Source organism: Sitophilus oryzae, unplaced genomic scaffold (assembly GCF_002938485.1).
Source record: "Sitophilus oryzae breed Bouriz unplaced genomic scaffold, Soryzae_2.0 scaffold_1744_pilon_pilon, whole genome shotgun sequence".
Classification (NCBI taxonomy): domain Eukaryota; kingdom Metazoa; phylum Arthropoda; class Insecta; order Coleoptera; family Curculionidae; genus Sitophilus; species Sitophilus oryzae.
The window spans coordinates 1,533,127-1,554,384 of record NW_022146440.1 but is presented as its reverse complement, the minus strand read 5'-3'; the positions used below and the strand labels follow the sequence as shown (position 1 = coordinate 1,554,384).

General features: G+C 33.2%; 2 protein-coding genes across 3 annotated transcripts in view; both read right to left on the bottom strand.

Moving 5' to 3' along the window:
• Positions 1–3,109, bottom strand: part of LOC115881889 — a 55,427-nt gene extending 52,318 nt beyond the window's left edge. The window contains exon 1 of one of the 2 annotated variants that reach the window (XM_030899611.1): positions 2,943–3,109. In XM_030899611.1, coding sequence (XP_030755471.1) covers positions 2,943–3,108 — 166 coding nt within the window. In that variant the 5' untranslated portion in view covers position 3,109. The remainder of the gene's footprint in view (positions 1–2,942) is intronic. The other variant, XM_030899612.1, reaches the window with a different exon arrangement.
• Positions 3,110–18,512: 15,403 nt separating this feature from the next.
• On the bottom strand, positions 18,513–19,859 carry LOC115881919. Its single transcript, XM_030899647.1, has 3 exons — positions 19,727–19,859; positions 19,336–19,484; positions 18,513–19,060 (listed from the first exon to the last, which is right to left on the bottom strand). Exons 2-3 carry the CDS (start codon positions 19,474–19,476, stop codon positions 18,917–18,919), a joined length of 285 nt encoding a protein of 94 aa, XP_030755507.1. The 5' UTR covers positions 19,477–19,484; positions 19,727–19,859; the 3' UTR covers positions 18,513–18,916.
• Positions 19,860–21,258: the final 1,399 nt, after the last annotated feature.

The window sequence follows — 21,258 nt, the reverse complement described above, 5'->3', positions numbered from 1 at the left end:
TGGGACGACCGTCGGCACGGGAGAGGAGGTTTAACTGGTGCTAGGTATATTGGAGATTTTAGCAGTTCATGTAGTACCTTACGTCGACTACATTGGAAACGAATTCACTTTTATGCATGACAATGCGAAGGCACACACATCAAGAATCGTACACGATTACATTTCAGAAGTCGGTATTCGGGTTATGGAATGGCCAGCATGCAGTCTAGACTTAAACCCCATAGAACATTTATGGGATGAGCTAAAACGAAGAATTTGTGCTAGACGAAAAGCCCCAACTTCTATCCCCGAGCTCATTGTTGCAGTAAAGGAACAGTGGCTTAACATTCCGTAGGAAACAATATCAAATTTGATCGAATCTATGCCAAATCGTATGAGAGATGTTCTTAGAGCAAAAGGGGTCATACACATTATTGAAAATTTAGTTTAGTTAATTGTCTATAAATAAATTAATAATAACATACCTCTTAGTAATAAAAACGATAATTTGTTTCATGCATTAATTTAATAATTTTAATTCAAAGGATCCGAGGAAAAATGTACACCGACATTTCTTGGACGGGGCACGGACGGGTTCCGGCGAAGCTCGGACCGTGCTCGGCTTAGCATGAATGTATAAGTATAAATAACATTTGACAATGTTTGGCCGTGCCTTCACCGTCGCACGGCCCCGGCCCGTCACGGTGTACCGTGAATCATCCTTAAGGTCCGATTTCTATGCACGCAAGTGTATAATCTGTATTTTAGTGTCCATATTTTGTATGTAATCTAATAATAAATTATTTATTTTCTACCATTCGGACCGCGTCAAAGACGGCTGAGGTATGACCACAATCGGTTGGTTGTCATTCCTCAGTCAATACGATAATATTATTTAATCTAAAAATAAAATATGAATAAAGGAAATATTTTTATGGGGCTTTTTTGCGAGACCAGCCTAAATTGTAGATACACCTACAGACATTCTACGTACATTATAAACATGTCCTTCTAAAATTTTAATATTACTATATAAATCTACTTTACCTAATTGATGATAGTCTTTATTAAATAACGTGGGTTATTCCTTTGGAATTATGTTTGGCGGTGATTTAGAAACAGGAAAAGTCTTAATGCAACGTGCTATTATTTCTCTGGGTACAGCTTTTTCTATCTTATGGATAACGTGTATTTCTTAAACTTTTAAATCTTAAAATATTTGCAAAAGATTTTAAGATTTAATAAAAACATTAAATGTTTTCTTAAATTTACAATAATTTTTTTATTAGTTTTAGTAAAGATCAAATGGCAAAATCAAGGCCAAGACTCACTTGGTCTTAGTCCTTGGTTTTGAAGGGTCCAGTCTTGGTCTTATTATAACCGTTCTACCATGATCTCCTATTTACTTCTCCGAAACGGCTTGACCGATTTTGATGAAATTTTATATGAATATGTTTATAGTCATAAGGGTGGTCCACCCCAATTTTTTTTTTAATTTTTTGGACAAAATTTTATATTTCAATTTTTTTATGATAATTTATATACTACATAAATTCTGCGCAATCGTTTCTTATGTTAGCACTAAGAAGTAATTTTTGGAAATTCGCCCTCTAAGGGGGTGAACGTTCTGAAAAAAAATTGTCCTAAAAGTATGAACATTTGCACGGAGGTCCCTTAAGTGATAAAAGTGAGTACTCAGAAGCGAATTTTAGGCATTCATCCCTTAAAAAATAAGGGATAAAAATTTGTACAAAAATTCGTTAAAATTGGTTTTAGAAGTACGAAATTCTGCGCAAATATTATTTTAAGTAATTTAATGTAAATGAAAGTTTAATGAAACAATATACAATTGTCTGATTTTTTTTTATTTTTCAATATATTATTTTGAATCAGCATTGCTTCCTTTAAAATGTTATGTAAAAAATCCGAAAAACAATATTTGAAATAAATTAAAACAATAATTTGAAATAATATTTATATTTTATATAAATTTTATATCATATCTATTTGAATGGTTCAAAAAACAGGAGTGCCTTAATGACTGAATATTGCCAACTAACAAAGCAATATTCGGTATATTTCCACTAAAAACCATTTATACGAATATGGGGCTTATTGTTGTTGACAATCCGTTTTTTATTTTGGATTTAATAAATTATAGAAGAGAGGGATGAAAGTAAATAAACCTTATTTTTTTAAGAATTAATATCTATGAAAAATAAGATGTAAAGAAAAGACTTAAATTAAAGACCGCAAGAGTCTTGCATATTTGGTCTTGGGTAAGTCTTGCATTGGTCGGTTTTGGTCATGCACGACCAAGACACTTGTGGTCTTGCTTTTTGATCAAGACCAAGACTAAAATCAGTTCCGCTCATCATTAAATTAATAATAATATTGGAATATTAGTAAAGATTTCGTTTCGATCACATTTTGATCTTTATGTTTTTTAACTAAAAATTATTTTAAAAAAAATTCAAAATTTTTTCAAAAAATTTCGAATTTTCCAAAAAAAATTTTCGCGAAAAAAGCCTCATGGACGTGTTTCTAGGGTCGAATTATACTACCCATAAAAATAATTGCATTTATTTAAGATTCGCCATGTTTAATTTAAGACCCACAGTATACCTGTAATGCTGAAAGTACTATTTAAAGAGAGCTCTAATTGGAATTTTCGGATCTTTATTAGTGCAAACCATACTATAATAATAGTCGTAATACTACTGGACGACACAGGATGTGTATATTTATTTTGTTTATAAAAGACAATGGAGACATTGATAAAATGGTTTTATTATAAATTCTTATTGTCTACCACTTTCATACAAGCATTATAATTAATATTATATTCCTTGAAGATTTATTGCTTTATTCAAATATATTTGTGCTTTTTTAATGTTTTTGTTAGTCTTATCAAAATAACATGTTTTGGTACACTCAAAAATAATTTAGCAATGGTAACTTACCCGCACTGACGACACTCCACCACCAGGACCCCACCTCCAGCAGTACCAGCCCCACGATAAGCTTGTACGTCCAGCCCGCACCCGGGACGTTAACCAAGAAAGCAGCTCGTGCCGGCATTCTCTGCCAGACCACTGTCACCGAAGAACTAAAACGCAAAGGTACCATCAGCGTCGGTACGACGCAGAAAAAGACCGCGGGCGTGTGCCTACGGCGTGGATGAGTCGCGACCGGCTTATCGCGGTGCGTGGGTACTCCATGGGAAACCAACAAGGTACCTACCAGTTCTTATGGGCCTCTATGATAGGTTGAATGTGATTTTTTTTGCTTTTGTTTTAGATTTTAGTATCTTTGTATAATATAATTGTGCAATTATTTTTATGTGCTTGTATACTTTGAATAGTTAGTGTATTTTAGACTAGCGTTCAAACTAAAATCATTTCGGATTTCCATTAGCTGAATACACACGAACAGTTTTATCGATTTGGCCAACTTAGGCCCGTATTTATAGTTGCGTCTCGAGACGCCAAGACGGTCTTGGGCTCTTGAGAGCGGAATCCACAGAATACACGAGCAAACGTCATTTTGGAGATTGCGATTTTCATTTTGGAGATTGTCATGTTGGATAGTTTATGTGATCTGTGGATAGTTTCTTAGCCTAATTTTTTTAGTAAACAAAGTAAATCCGTTTTGTCTGATTAAACAGTTTTGAATATGTTAGAAGAGTTTGAGGATATTTTGGACCATGTGGAAGAAGAAAATCGTCTTCGAGTTCCAAAAAGATATATACGGGATGCAGGAAATCCAATAGAAATGTTTAGCGAGAGGGGATTTATGCCGATATAGGTTTAACAAGGCTACAATTACAGAAACTATTTTACCTCTTATAAATTGAAGACTTGTAAAAACCTACCAATCGTGGTTTACCCATTCTCCCCGTTATTCAATTACTATGATGACTGATGAATACTATGCGAATTGTAATTTTCAGATGGTAGATGAAGATTTGTGTGGTGTTAGCCAACCAACAATAAGCCAGATAATCAAGAATAATGCAATAATGTGGAAGTATTTCAAAATCGCAAACGTTTTTTTAGTCTAAATGTTCAGGTCCCAAAAGGGAAATTATGGATATTATAGTTGGATATCCAGGGTCAAGGTGTTATATTCGATCGAAGTAATTAAGAATGCTAATGGAAAGGCGTGATATTCCTGGTTTACTTCTTGGAGATAATGCATATAGATGTAGGCCATTTCTATTGACTCCTGTTCTACAGCTAGGTAATCAACAAGAAACCGGGTATAACTTTGCCCATAGAAGAATGCGAAATGTGAAAGGCTATTTGGGACTTGGAAAAAACATCTTCCATGTCTCCGAGGTTTACAAAACAACTGTTGCTATTATGTGTGCAACAGCTGTTCTTCATATTGGTTTAAGGGAAAATTTAGATAATTTTGAAGATGCTAATTTACACATTCCAATTATAAATAAAAAGGAAGAGGGTTAGATTTTTGAAGAAATCTTATTCAACATTTTGCAAATTAATGTATTTATTGTATTGAATATGTATATCTAGTAATTATGTAATATGTTAAGTGATGTTCCAAGGTAACTAGTACCTATATAATAATTTTATTTACTTTTCTATTAGTGTTTATATATTTACATGTAACATATTTTAAGTAATTTCTTATAGTCTATTAGTTATCTTAAAAATACTGTTTCTCTATACTTTTTCTTAGTAGTTTTACGCTTACTATGACCAGACAGCCAAGTGCTTGTTTTAACTGGTTACACAGAATTTTCCCACTAATACATTAGAACTAAAAAAATTGTCTTTTTATTTTCATCATGAATATTTACATAAATATATCACATAATATACAATATTGGATGTATACACCGTATACCTATAATTTTCAAGATTTTATTGCTTGGTGTAAATTCTGTATTCTTATTGAGTTGACCACTCTATATAAAGTCGATACTCCATGTTTTATAGTTTTATTTCAAATAATATTTCACAATACACATTCTATGATTATTGCGTTTTTACTGCTTCCTTATTTTTTGTCGTCTAGATGACATTCTTCTCTCTTCTTTTTTTGCTAGTCTGCTAGCCCATAATTTTTTTTATACTTCCTTTGTTCCATTTCTATATGTTCTTTGACCTCTTCTCTCAATTTTTCAGGTAATCGAGTACTTTTCATTCTCTACTGCCAATAACCTTACTTATCCATCTTCAAATAAATCTTCAATCCTCGGAATATATCCAAATAATAATTCAGGTGTTTTTTTCGCCAGTGAATTTATTCACAGATGTATTTATAGCTCTTTCTATGTTCTTAATATATGTATCCCATTTGTTGTCATCATCTGCACAAGCTGAAGCCAGTATCATTGGAATAATAATGCTGTTCAACCATTTATGGTTGTATCACACAAATTCACTCAAATGTTCTGCTATTAAAATGGACACCCCCTTGATATTCTGGCTTATTGTAGGTTGGCTAACACCATGCAAGTCTCCACTTACTATCTGAAAATTAGAAGTCGCATAAAACCGTAAACAAATTAATAATTGAATAACGGTCTTATAATAAAAATTCTAATAAGTCTTCAATTACAAGAGGTAAAATAGTTTCTGTAATTGTAGCCTTGCTAAACCTATATCGGTATTTAAATTCCCCTAGCTAAACATTTCTATTGGATTTCCTGCATCCCTTATATATCGTTTTGGAACTCGAAGACGATTTTTTTCTTCCACAAGGTCCAAAATATCCTCAAACTCATCTAACATATTCAAAACTGTTTAATCAGACAAAACGGATTTGATTTACAAGGGATTTATTATTTATTTTGTTTACTAAAAAAGTTATAATCTCCAAAATGACGTTTGCTCGTGTATTCTGTGGATTCCGCTCGCAAGAGCCCAAGACCGTCTTGGCGTCTCGAGACTCAACTATAAATACGGGCCTTATTGTTGCAGTGCAGAAATTGTAACGAAAAATCTGCTGGTTTATGTCATAAAGGAAACTTTAATTTTGGCAGATAAATTGCTGACAAATAATTTGGAACGATAATTTTATCTAGTACAGCGATTAAAATGGCAGACAAATCATCAATGTTAAAAGTATCTTCATCCATGCTTAGACAGTTATTTAAAATCGTTAGGTTAGGCTCATCTTTTTGCATTTGCAGCTGCTTTATAAGCGGCATAAGGTATAATTATTTTCTCAATAACCATGTTTTAACCTATTTGGTCTGTTTTTTTATTCCCTTGGAGTCATTTCCAATCATTCCAATAATTAATACAACGTTTTATAAATCGTTTTTTCATATTCATCGTAGAGGGATTGAAAATGTAATACATCTTCGAGTAACAATTAAAACGATAAAATTTTCTGGAATTTCGAAAAATCAACGATTACAGATAAATCGTACCTACCAAATTTAAGGATAAATCTTTCTTGACGCTGGCGCAACGAATAAATACTCAGTAAATAAATCAGTCAATAAAACTTTGCATTAGTGTCATCACTAAGATTTGTCTGATTGATTTGTCTTAACGTAGCCCGCCTGGTTGACCCAGGCCGGGTAGACGAAACGGTAGTTTGTGCCGCTTATTGTGTTTAGAGGTAGGCTCCCAACCCTTACTGGAGCCAGTGGCGTAGCTACCTAAGGCGTGGCAGTGCCCCGGGGCCTCAAGCTCAGGGGGTCCTCGAATCCTTACCAAAAATCTCGATCGAACTGAACTTTTGGAAATTTCTCCAATTTTCAAAATAAATATGACAGGTTGCAACCCCACTTTAATCATGACAACTCATTTGAGAGAAATTCAAAAGTTATGCTTAGGGAATCCCCCTAAATTCTTTCTGTAGGTTGGCAGTGTTGTCAATTTGACGGATAGTGATATGTGCGTTTCAATATTCATCGATATGCGTTTTATGGTGAATTCGAGTTAAGATTTTTTTTCGAGAACAGTTGCAAAGCCAGTGAAACTGTAAAAAATATGGTATTGATACCCATTTTCCAGAAAAAAGGCAAAGAAAAATTAAAAAACATTTTGATAAATTAGCTGCTGATCACTGATTTCCAAACCGAGAAAAAATATTTAAAATTGAGATTTTCAATAATGTACTAGACACAGTAATATCTCAATTAGATACACGTTTTATTGGTATAAGTGCCACTCTGTCATATATTCGATTTTCTAACACCAACATTTTTATTACATCTTGATGAAGCAACTTTATTACAAAAGTGTGACGAATTCCAAAGAAAATATTCAGATATAATAGGCCCTAGATTTTCACTTCAATTTACTAATATTTACCACCTAGTTTTACCTCAACTAACTCAAGCATGGACTGTTCATTAATTATGTAAGGAAATAATGAGCAAATATGGAGTGCTAGAATGCGACCTAACTGAAGTATTTACAGCAATGTTATTATTCTTTACAATTCCTGTCACTTCTGCAGCAGCTGAAAGGTCATTTAGCAAATTAAAAAACCGCATCTAGCCTGGATTTAAACGAAGTCATTGATACTTTTGTGAAAACTAAAGCTAGGAAAAAATTGTAAATATAATTGTTATTTAGTCAGTTGGTAGGCCCGACCTTTATATAATAAACCCTTGAATCTTCTCTATATTTCGTTTTATTAGCCAAACCTACACCAAGTATTAATTGTAATTTATGTTGTTACTGTTTAATATTTTTATTACCTGCCCTGCAGTGCACAAAAAAGAGCTTAAGTAGCTTAGCATTTTTAAAGTATTTGTATATTTCATATTTTTATTTGATAAAACCTAATCAGTTTACATACCAGTGGGGCCCCATTTTTGTAATTTGCCCCAGGGCCCTTGGTTTGGTTTGGACCAGCCAGTGGCGTAGCTAGGTCGCCAATGGCTGGAGCAGGTGGTAGCTTGTGTGCCACATGTGGAGGATGATCTCAAGCAAGTGTCAACCGCTTCTCCTGTAGCTCCCGTTGAGTTTGGTCCCTTGGAACTTTCATTGGTAATATTTCCAGTGTCGCCAGGGGGCTTCCCCACAGCTTCACCGGTGGTGCTTTTAATACTAGATCTTATAGTGTTCCCATCAGTCGCTAGGGATAATTGGTCCACCACAGAGCCCCTGCATGTAGAAATAAGGTAAGTGCAATGGGGTGCCCCAAGGTTGAGACCAGTAAAGGCTAGTCTATCTAGCCACGCATCCATTTGACCTGATGGTCATATCATCGTAGGATTTAGGTTTTGTTGTGAGGTCGTCACCGGGCGGTTAAGCCAAGAACCCCCCACACCCTCTACCCGTGAGACATGACCACAGACAGTAGAGAGTGCCTAGTATGACGGCCAAGATAGGCACGTCCGGCATCATTATATGTCTTGGTGTAATTCCCTGACCACGACACTACAGCCAGGGACAAGATAGTGAGATGCTTTTTAAACCAAGCCAAAGCGCTAGAGGTGATTCCCCCCAGCATCTGACAAGAAGCTTCCACACCAACGACAAGGTCTTGCGTCTCCTAGGGGAAGCTCCTAGCCTATGATCATTGCTTACTAAATAGATATCTTTACAAAACTAATTGACACACCACCCTACACAAGTGTAAACAATAAGGCAAGGTTAATAAGATAGAAAGTTAGGCATTCTGGGTGAATTTGGGCCTACTGCAGCCCATTTGTTAGAGAAGTCTCTGAGTCACATTGCCATATTCCTTTCCAAAAGAATGATGCCTAATAGCTGCAGTTTTTTTGGATTGGAATTGAAGTAAACTAAGCCATTTAGTATTGCCTTGTTTGATAATTTATACTAATATATAAAATCCTTAAGTGACTCACTGATTAATCACGATCCTGCTCAAACCACTCAATGTAAGAATCTCAATTTTGGCATACAGGTTGATTCTAGGGTGTAGAGGTTCGATAAGAAGTGATTTCTCGAAATTCCAGTTCCAAGGGGGTGACACCACCCCTCAAATATTACAATATTTTTTATTTAAAAAACGGTCAAGTTTCCGAAAAAACGCTTAAACACGTACATTTTATTTTCGTTTTTACATATTTTAAGATTTTTTAAAAATGTATACAGGGTGTTTCGAAAAATCTGGTCATTGATTAATCACGATCCTGCTTAAAACGCTTGACGTAAAAAGCTGATTTTTGGAAAACGGACTCACTTTAGGGTGTAGAGGTTCGATAATAAGGGATTTTTCGAAACTCGAATTCTAAGTGGGTGAAACCGCCCCTCAAATATTAGAATATTTTTTATTTAAAAACTGGTGAGTTTTTCGGAAAAACTCTTAAACACGTATATTTTATTTTGTTGTTTTACATAATTTAAGATTTAAAAAAAATTATACAGGGTGTTTCATAAAATATGACCATTGAGTAATCACGATTCTGCTTAAACTGCTTGACGTTTAAAGCTGATTTTTGGCAAACCGATTGACTGTGGGGTGTAGAGGTTTGATAAGGAGGGGTTTCTCGTTTTGTCTCGAATTTGTTATTTTAAAAACGGTTTGTCTTTCGGGAAAACGCTTGGACACGCATAATTTATTTTGTTTTTTTACATATTTTGAATTTAATTGTAATTGATTAACCACGATTCTGCTTAAACTGCTTGACGTAAAAAGCTTATTTTTGGCAAACGGATTTTTCGAAAGTCAAATTCCAGCGAGATGAAACTACCCCTCAAATTTTATCCAGTTTGTATGTCAAAGGAAATTCTTGCTTTGCTTTATTATCACCATTACAAATGATTAATTCGACGCGAACGAAGTCGCGGGTACACGCTAGTATTTAATATATATTTAATATAGCAATATTTTGGCTATTGATAATTTTTAACCCAAACATTTTGCATATACAACACAAGTTCAAAAATCTTTTTACTACATTTTATCTATTTAGTACTATGAAGAAACACGTTCTTTTAGTAAAAGCAATAGTTGTATCACTCGGTAGGTTTGTATTATATATATGGAGTATTGTATTTAGTTATAAAACGTTTCGTACACATACATAAGAGCTGGTGCCAGACCGCTGTCACCGCGAAGAAATAACTGGTATGGGTACCGCCTGGTAGAAGCGCCTGAGGATGTGTCTGCGTTCACGACGTGGGTGAGATGTGTCGACTATAGGTAATGCGTAAGTACTCGGGTACCAGACATGAGAAAACCGAGACCGCACTGTAAAAATTACCAGGGAAGTTATTCCAACTTATTTTATTTAGTAAAAATCCGACTCTGTTTAATCAACGGGATTTATATTCGAGTAACTCTTTACTGATTGTTTCTTTAAAGGTGTTTATTTAAAATGGCTAGATTTAAATAAAAATAGATTTTAAAGCACAGACAGTATTTATAAAACTTTAGTTTCTTCTTCAAATGCCTTTTATCTACGAAGATTGGCAATAACCATTGACAACATTGAATTCTTCTTGTTTTTCTGTTGTTCTTACGATTGTTTGAACATTTATTCCTGTCTAGTCCCTTATGTTTCTCATCATCGACATCCGTCTTTTGCTTGGACCTCGCTTCCCTCAATTTTACATTTAATAAGGTGTAGTATGAATGTAGATGGTATTTGTCGTTCTTGTGAACATGTCCAAAGTAGGCCGATTTTCTTTTATTTATTAGGTATACTTAGAAGCTATCTTCCTCTTGGTTTATGCGATGTAATACGACAGAATCCACAAAATAACCACATCAATCATTCAATCATTCAAAGGCTTTACTCTTTCTCATTGTAGTCACTTTGGGAATCCGCGATTCCGTTCCACTTAAGAGGGGAGAATAAATGTTGACGTGCACTTGACCTGCACTGACGTGCACTTTCTGGCTACCTGGCTACCTCTATATCTTGACCAAATCCTCAGTAATCCAACATCCAAGATACTTGAATTTAACTATTTGTTCTGTGTCATTGTGGTTTACTTGTATAGTCGTTGGCTCATGTTTTTTAGAAATGAGCATCCTTTGGTTTTAGCAAATGTACGGTTCTTTGAACTAGGCGATGATATGCCATTGCAAAAGAGCCTGTAAGTTTAGATTAATTAATTTAGTTATTAGACTTTGAGATTAGGATACGACCGAAGAATGCAATTTAGAGAATAGAGAAATGGCAATTGATCTGAAAAGGTAGTGGTGCAATAGACCAATATCTTATCTCATAAATGTAAATTTAACCACAAGAAAAGAAGACCTACTGATCGATCCATTTTAGAATATGTTATAGACTTCTACTAGTATGTTTGCAAAAAAGCTTTGAATAAGAAAATGGATGTCCTGAAAAGGTTTGTCGGCACATATTTTGATCATCCCAATCAGTGGCGTAACTATCGATGTGCCGTGTGTGCGAAGCACACGGGCCCGGGCCCTCGGGGGGCCCGGGCTGCATTTCCATATCTATCACATGCTATCGCGTTAAACAACCAAACCAAATGAAGCAGAATCATTCTGTTTCTGATGAGGATATATACGAAATGGGTCAGGTTCTATACCTTATATAACCCGATGATATTGCCTATATGATTTCTTCTCAATTACTCTCCTTCAGGCAATGTTGCCGAAATAATTTATATGAAATCAATTGCATTTTTGAACTCACTGAATTTAATTTAATTAAAAACCTTTCATCGTCTTCTAGTTTCAGCGAGATTTTAACAGCGTGTCATATTTTTCTCACCATAACTGTTTCTGTGGCCTCGGCTGAAAGATCTTTTTCCAAATTAAAGCTTGTCAAAAATTGTTTAAGAAATACTATGGACGAAAAACGGTTATCAGCTTTGGCAATTATTTCAATAGAAAATGAACTTGCCCGTACAGTAGACATTGGTAATATTGTGTCAACTTTCGCCCATACTAAAGCAAGGAAAAAAGAATTTTAACATGTTCATGTTCCTATTTACATTGTTTATTTTAATTTAGTTAGTTTTGTTGTTGTTTTTTGGTTTGTTTCTATTTATTTGATATTAAATTTGATATATTCTGTGTTGCAGTGATAAATTATACCCTTGTTTATACATAATCAAGGATAATACTATATAAAAATTAATTTGATAATGTTATTTCTAACCTAAAATATGAGTGCATATTATTCAGATTAGTATATAAGTATTGAAATATGTAGGTGTAATAGGGGGCCCGGTAAAATTTTTGCACACAGGCCCATGAGTGTTGTTACGCCACTGATCCCAATTTCCAACATGATTTAGAGACATTGACTATTAGCCTCTATTAGCTACACTAAATACGTCTTTCATAAATTAAAAAAGAGTAGGTATATTTTCCAATAAGGTAAGGTAATATCACAGTCTTTACAAGAGGAAAAAAATATTATTAACTTTCTGAAAAAAATACATAAATCATAAATACATACATCTTCATAAAAGATATTCCTTTTTATAAAATAGTTAATACTTTTTTTAAACCAGCGGCCTAGCGTGACTAGTAACTGCGATTAGCATTTTACCAACACAATAAAGTTTTTTTTATTAAAGTCTTTAATTTTGAAGTAACAAAAATAAAATATATAAAAAAATTAACATTTTTTTTAAAATGTTAATTTTTTTATATATTTTATTAGAATTAAACCAATTTAGAAAAAGAACCAAATTTAGGTAAAAAAACAATGCTGTGAACGTATCTGTTAGATAAAATAGTATTGAGTGCCTTACAACTTACAACCACATAACCAGTGTTGGAAAACATTTTCACTAAAAATACGAATACACAATTTTAATTTAGTATTAATATTCAAAATATGCTTTAGAGGTCCTTCTTCAATAGTATTTAATTTTTCTGAATACACCATAGAACTGGAGGATGATTGCGTTCGGCGGCGTTCAAGATGTAACAAGGACAGACGATTCGAAAGATATTTTTATTTTTAGCGTTAAGCCTAGGCCTTATAGGGTTATCTATAGGTTTGTTCCAACCAGCATTTCGGGATCGTTTCGAAATCGTACTCGAGTCGGTTTTCTTGTACTTTGTTAGCATGCGCGGACTTCGAATAGTTTCGTGACGGTGCAAAAAGTATCAACGTGGGAATGCTTTGTGGATTGTTTTCGGGACTGTCAAAAGTGTGAAGCGTGCGTGTATCGATCGTTTTTTTGTTTTTGTTTAGAATTTCATAACATAACCCTATTATATTTGTTTGCAATTTGCTATAATAATAATTATTATTCTTGAAATGGAGAATCAGAATCCAGTAATTGTTGGTAAGTGTTGTTTTAACTGTATACTCACTAACTCACTTACCTATCCTCTCTTTTATGACCCTGTTATGCGTAGTTTCCTGTTATTTCATTGCAGTGGTAGAATCTTTGAACATTACTTTATAAATAAAAAATTAATTAAAATTTCCGAACGATTTACTCCACACAAACTCACAAGCAAAAGTATAACGCATACCTACGTATTCGAATTCGTAAAAAATAACCAAGATAGAAGCATCAGCCGGACGCCGGACCAGAATCAGCTGTTAAAAATCGATAATCCCTGCCAATATGCTTTAATGCGCAAGTCAACCCAAACAGTTCTCAATTTGGACCATGTACCATAAGGTAGGTTGGTACACAAATAGGATCGTCCGATAATCGTCAAATCTCGGTTGGAACACATTTGAATTACTGCGCACGAGCGTGATCGTTCGGTGACGGTTCTGCCGCGGGTTGGAACAAACCTAACTCAACTAATACACGCATTAAATAATCGAAAATGAATTTAATTATTTTAATAAATCTACTGAGAATTTTAATTTAATATAGGAGATCTTAGTGACCTGTTTAAATAAAAACGTATTACAATATTTTGAAGGGATGCCATGCATCATCCGCAATGGAAGCCTCGCCGTTGTTTAAACCCGTTTACACTTTCCCAAATTTCCGTACCGTTTTAGAGAAAAATAAAAAAATATATTTAAAAAATATGGCTGAATTTGATTTTGAACCGTGTCTTTCCGAAAAATTTCAAGATGATCGATTATTAATAGTTTCCATCGAAATCCATCACGCTAAATATCGACTATTGAAATAAGTTAGAATAAGCTTCCAGTTCTGGCGAATTGCTGTGATTGGATTTTGTCGTTTTTTATTTACATTTTTCGATCGGATTCAATATACTAATTACCGATGGCTATGAGTGGACTGTGGGCGAATATACACAACGTCTCGATGATGCAGAAGAGGCAAATGATGGCTTAGGCGAAGAAAATACGTACAAAAAGGACGGTTCCATGTTTCTTCTTTATGCCTATCTATTCTTGTCAGCGGCGAAGCTTCCACTGATGCGGGTGATGCGTAGCATCCCTTCAAAATATTGTAATACGTTTTTATTTAATAAAAGTCACTGAGGTCTCCTATAATAAACTAAAACTCTCAGTAAAATTATTCAATTAATTAAATTCAATTTCAATTATTTATGTGTGCATTGGTCGAGTTTTATAGATAACGCTAAGACCTACGCTAAATGCTAAAAATAAAAATATCTCGGAAACTTGATGATGCGACTGTCCTCGTTACATCTTGAACGCCGGCGCCGCCAAAAACAGATACATTTCCGGGCGCGATTACGTCTCCCGTTCGCTGTTTAGACGGTGGGTGATGTATTTTTTTAAACACATCTCGTTCGTAGTATAAAATAAAAAATATCGTAGCACGTCGCGATGACCGATTCTGAGTGTGAAAAATTTAAAAATCTATTGAATAAGGACCTCCAAAGCATATTTCGAATATTAATATAAAATCCTGTATTCGTCATTTTAGTGAAAATGTTCATAAAAGTGAACACCGATTATGTGGTTGTAAAGCAATGTTTTATCTAACTGATGCGTTCACAGCTTTGTTTTTTACACCTAAATTTAGTTCTTTTTTTAAATTGTTTTGATTTTTTTTACCTGCTACATTTTTTGTACATTCTATTTTGTAACTTCAAAGTTATTAAAGACTCAGAAAAAAAACTTCATTGTGTTTGTAACATGTTAATTGCAGTTACTTATTGACGCACGCCGCTGATTCTTGTGAATTTTCGCGGTGTAAAGATTTGAGTTAAAGCGGTCAACATTAACCTGTCAAATATAATTTTGAAAATTTACATTGATAAGTATTGTGACTGTGGAAAAAAAACTTGGACTGGCATTGGATTTTATTTGGGTCAACTTTCGTTTAGCTGAAATCAGTTACTACAAAAAAAATTGTCTTTAAAAAGCTACTGTGAACCACGGAAAACACAAATTTTCCTGTCGGAATGCGTAATTACCAAATTTTGAACTTTAGAATAACTGAAATCTGCTATAAAAAAAAATACATTTTGCGGTTTATTTTTAATATTTTTCTGAACATATAAACACAAAAATTTTCCTACGGAAATAAGCTGAAATCAGTTATATAAAAAAATAAATATATTTTTGCCTTTTAGAAGCATTCACGAATTGAGGAAAATAACAAATTTCCTGCGGAAATAAACTGTATCCATCACTTTTGAACCAAAAAGAAATCATTTAAAAGTGTCTAAAATGCCAACCAATCTAATAATAAATCTAATAATATTTTTTATAAAATCACAGTTAATTATTCAAATATGAAAACCACAGCTTAACACCCTCCACAAAGAAAAGCTAACCAAAGCAACCCAAATCCTAACCAATCTAATAATATTTTTGCAAAATCACAGTTAATTATTAAAATATAAAAACCACAGCTTAACACCCTCCACAAAGAAAAGCTAACCAAAGCAGCCCAAATGCTAACCAATCTAATATTTTTGCATAATCACAGTTAATTGTTAAAATATAAAATAAAACTGCATGATCCAATGATTTTTTGTTTTGAATCAGCCCTATTTACGTAAAGCTTTAATAAAAAACAAGAATAAGTGCAACATTCCGAGGTACTTATAGTTTACAAGAACCTATATTATCTATTCTACAAGAATTGTTATTCCTCCGAAAGATGTTTTACCCCACCCAGCACCCTATTCGCTCCCGGGTCCCGTAAGCTTCTAAATTGAAAAATGTATGAAAAACAAAATGCACAAAATGACATTGACACATTTCGGCAGGAATTTTTTTGTATTTCTTTGTTCGTAAAGACTCGTATAAAACAAATATAAGTTCATTTTTCACGTAACTGATTTCAGTTATTCTAAAGTCAAAGCATTTTTTTATGTAAAATAAAAATAAAAAATTTCCGCAGACACTTTTTTGTGTTTTTATGTTTAGAAAAGTGTCTAAAACAGTCTAAAACACACCCCGAAGACTAGTTTTGATGTAACAGATTTCGGCTATACTAAAGTCCGAAAAATGAAAATGACACATTTCCGCAGGAAAATTTTTGTATATTTGTACTCCTAACGCCTTCTGGAACGCATATACGAGTATATAAAGTCATTTTTTATATAACAGATTTCAGCTAAACGAAAGTTGAGCCTTTTATTTTTATTGGTATTATTATATCACATAAATTATTTTCCTCCTGCTAGAGGTACCTAATTACTAATTACCCCCATTATCCTTTTGGTATATTTGTCGAAACTAAAATAAATATTAAAAAATTTGAAAAAGTTGTTTCTTTATAATTTTAAGATATTTTGATGAAATATTTTGCCGATGCCGATTTTCGAAGTAGAACCGAAAATAACTGATGGTAGTCCTTTGTCAGTCAAATGTTTATCTACATATTAGTGATCATACAGGGTGGTCCGAATTGTATTCGTGTAATTTCGGCAGCATAGTCTGCAGATAAATATAGGTGGTAAAAAAGTTTGTATCAATTTATGTCCTGTAATGCTTCTTTTCGACGATAGGGTGTAGCAATTTCAGTTTTATTTGGATTTTTTGTAAATAATTTCTGAACTGACGTGGACCAAATTATCAAATTATTCGTAAAAAATGCCTTTTTCGAATATGCTCACGAACCACCTGGTTTCATTTGACAAAATTGAGATAAGATTAAAAATATGATTTGGGCATCTTTTAACCGGCCAGGACAGGACATGAAAAACATTAGACGATCAAATCCATTTTTCCAAGCGCAGGCCCCTTGATTAAAAATGAGTGTTTTTAACCCATCCATGGCACTCTAGATTGAACTTTAAAATACGATTTTTTTTAAGCGAGAATGTCAAAAGTTGACAATGATATGTTGTGATTTATACTCGGAGTGTCATTTTCTATCCAAAAAGTTGTAGTCATTTTCGGCGAAACAGGAAGTGACTGAAAATAATTGAATACGTCAATCAGTCTTAATTTATGTTATATACTATACCAAATCTCGTTTGCTAATATACCAAATCTCGTTTACTAATATGCCAAATCTCGTTTTATTATCTGAAAAAATAAAAAGTTATAAAGATGAGCCATTTTTGAGACGCACCCGGTATATATATTAACAAAAATTGAATATGCTGACTAGATTATAGTTATATTAGAATGATATCCTAAATCTGAAATATTTTTGTGCCAAAAGTTAGAACGGAAACTTACATAAGAGTTTTTCCTAGAAAAAATTATAATTAATTTAAAAATATAAAATGTTCCCAGTTATCATTTCAGTCAAATATGGTCACCATGCTTATTTTTTATTAATAATGACCCATATGTTGTCTGAACTGATAATTTATATTTATATTGCTAATATTAGAACGATTAGTCGTAGCGATTTTTACCAAGAGACCTTTCCTAAATATATTTTATACAAAATGTGCTGCCATCTAGTAGCGTAATGAAAACTTTTGTAATTTTATTGTATCTTTGGAACTAAATAGGTGACGTTAGTATAGTCTGTTTAACGAGTTGCCTGCCTTCGCTTGTGAAAACGAATTTAAAAGTTGTAAAAGCTGTATTATAATTATTATCATGATTAGGTAGGTACCTATACATCTGTAATAGGTACCTTATCTAGGAGGATAATCTTCTCATCTCAATGTTCTTATAATGTATACCCACTGTATGTACATTATAAGATTACTACCTTCCCCCGTTTTTCTTATAAATATTAAAATACACTTAAAATGGAGAATATACTCAAATTAATCTAAAAATTAGATTAATTATATTAATGTTCATACAGTACTTATACCAAATATAAATGATATAATATGAACACATTTTATATTTATATTCGTTAGTGAAATATAAGGAATGTTCCTTTAACTATAAAATTTAATTTATGCTTTAACTCTTTGTTAAAATTTATTATTAGAAAATTATGTACAATAGAAAATTAAGTCAATAGAAAAAACTATGTTTTTAAGGTCATGTTTCAATTTGGTATACAAACAATACAATTATTGCAACAATTATGTACTCACATTTGGACATACATAGACGCCGAAAGGTGAAAGTTTATGTTAAATGATGGGGTTCTGTATTTATATTTGGCATTTTCAGGCAAGGAAGTATAATAACCTATGTCACTTTCTCTGAAATCTTTATAAGGAAGGTTGTGTGATGCTGAAAACAGTTCAAACTATTTTGTTTTTACAACTTTCTTATTTTTAAATTTTGACAGTAATTTCTTTGTGATTTTAAAAAATACTCAATGCTGAAGAAATAAAACCAAAACAAATATTTAAAAAAATAGGTTTATTTACAATACATCTACAAAAGATAAGTCTAAATTTGAAGACATTGATAGTTGGCACAATTTGAGGAAGAATATCAACAGGTCATGACATTTTTATAAAAGAAAAGTGCAATGAAAATTACAGGATTGCAGATAAGCACAACCGAGACAGTTGGAAATAAAACATGACGAAATTTATGTACATTCAAAAAATATCCACTATACACACGACATGTGAAAGTAGAGGTCATTTCAAGTAAGTAGCCCAGGTTAAAAGAAAACCTAGATAGTTTGATCATTAAGAAATAAAGGAATGTTTAGGTGACACTGATAATAAAGATACAGAGGTAAAGAGAAGGAATATGATCACAGCGAAAGAACATTTTGTGTTGTACAACTTTTCAGGTTCAGTTTTTCCCTACTTGGTCAATTTGGCCCTGAAGGTTGTTGACTACTTCTGGAGGAAATTGATCGCCAAGAATTTCGAATAGATTGATCTTCTGGTCGCCGGGTATGCTCTCGTAAGCTCCAATTTCAATACCTTCTTGTACCTAAAATTAAAGTAAGTATAGGTACTGCTAATTGTTAACAGCTAAATTTGTGATTACAGAGCAAAAAATGAAGCAGTAAAGAAGAATCTACTGTAAAATTTGTTAATTCTAATGGTATTTAACCTAAAACATTCAACAGCTTTTTAACTAAATAAAAATTCATAAAAACTTTTAACACATAACCACAAATTACAATTTATGACATAACATGCAGTGTAGATTTTGAAAAAAATTGGGAATACTCCCTGTGGATTACACTAATATAAACTGTTTACTTTTTGAATTTGGGCATCTTTGGGAATCAAGAAAGTTTGCTGGGCTTGTCTGATGGCTTCGTTAGTGTAGGCACCGCCTTCTTTTTGAGGGTAAGCTGCAGCTACAGCGATAACTGCCAATGTAACCAAAACAACTTTCATTTTTATTCCTAAAAACCAAAAAATATTATTCATTACACGTTTATTATTCTATTGCATTGATATGTCGTAAACACGTCATAAAATTCCGTATATTTACATAAAATTTTAACAAACTTGTTTTGAGAGAGTGCAAATACTTAAAACTATGAATGCAAATAAAAACGAGGTCGAATTAGTTTTGGAAACACATCATAGTCCTCGCAAAAAGTGCTTTTTTGGCAATAAATCACTTTCACTAATGCGCACTTACCTTTTTTAAGTCTGCCCAACAAAAACAACACACCGAGTGATTATATTGCGCGTAGGCAGTTTAGTTAAGTTCTTATATAAGTGGCTCGCCATCTCCACGCCGTGTTACTTTCCCCCGTTCAAAAATATGGATACCTTCGCACATGATGACCTGAATGCTGGCCATCCTTTTTTTTTCAATGTATTCACTTATACAGGGTCTACTAATTTGAGGTAATAGATTAAACAAACAATATGAATGGCATATCTCTTTATTAAAACATCAAAATATAAAAAATGGCACATAATTTTTTTTACTCTAAATTTGGTGTTAAAAATAAACCAAATTTTTTTGAAAAAAATACACAACAGTTCTCTTGAAATTCTTAAGCTACAAATTATTTATTGATGCTTATCAGAGTCGGACTGAGTCTGAGAGGGTGGCATTGTGATAATTTAACTGCATACTTGTGATTAACAAGTATTTGGAAGCCTTTTTGAATAGTGTCACAATTGTTGAAATTGCTGAAGTCAGGACTACTTTAGTTTAGCTGAAATTAATTATCTAAGAAATATTTTTGTTTATTTAGTGATGTGAAAGCCTTTCTGAATAGAAAGTGACGAAAATTTCAGTTTTTCAACTTTAGAATAGATGAAACCAGTTACATGAAAACATGTTTCTGTTTTTCATTCTAGAATTTTTTTTTAGCTTACAGCGTGTTTTGATTGCTTTGGTTTGTTTTGGTTTGGTTTCGTTTGTTGGTTTGGTTTCGTTTATTTTCGTGTTTTCTCGGTACGGTATTGATGTCTAAATTACAGTATCTACTAGGTTAATTTCATACATACACAATAAAGGTGTTTAGAATCTAAAGCACAAACATGTTTTCTTGTAACTGCATGATTTCAGTTATTCTAAAGTTAACACTATTTTATAAAAATGACGTATTTCCACAGAAAAGTTTTCATGTGAAGTGTCAGGGGAAAAAGCAGGTAAGTCAATTTCATGCCGAACTGAGATAGTTAACTTAATGTTCAAAAAGTTACAAAAATAGTATTGCTTTATAATAACTTTGACGCTATAATATGTCTTCTGACTAGGTTGCTTTTTTCCAGTTTAGCAGCTTCTAATGCCGGGATCCCATTAGACCATACACCACGCCACGCCACGCCACTTGAGCCTACATGTTGCCACGTGGGAAGGAATGTACAGTGTACACATGAGATCTGGGACAGACAAATCGCCCATCACACGTGTGTGATAGCGTGGCGTGAGGTGGCGTGAGCCCTAGTGTGTACGCAACACATGTAATTAAATAGAAAAACAAACACACAGATCTTCATAACGTGGGGTGGCATGGCGTGGCGTAGCGTAGCATATGGCCTAATGGGGTCCCGGCTTAAAGAGGCTTACAGTCACCGATCTGAACCGAGTGCACCGAATATTTAAATATAGCAAAAATGTTGACTTACCTGCTTTTTTTCTCTCACTCTTCACTAGTTTTTGTTTCGAAAAGTGCTGAGAAAGTTGAAAGTTGTAGTAAATGTAAAGCAGGA

Excerpts from the sequence above, each read along its gene's own strand:
- LOC115881919 (XM_030899647.1), bottom strand. The coding sequence starts at position 19,476 with ATGAAAGTTGTTTTGGTTACATTGGCAGTTATCGCTGTAGCTGCAGCT. Across the intron at positions 19,061-19,335 it reads AAGATGCCCAAATTCAAAAA|GTACAAGAAGGTATTGAAAT; the intron begins GTAAACAGTTTA and ends CTTTAATTTTAG.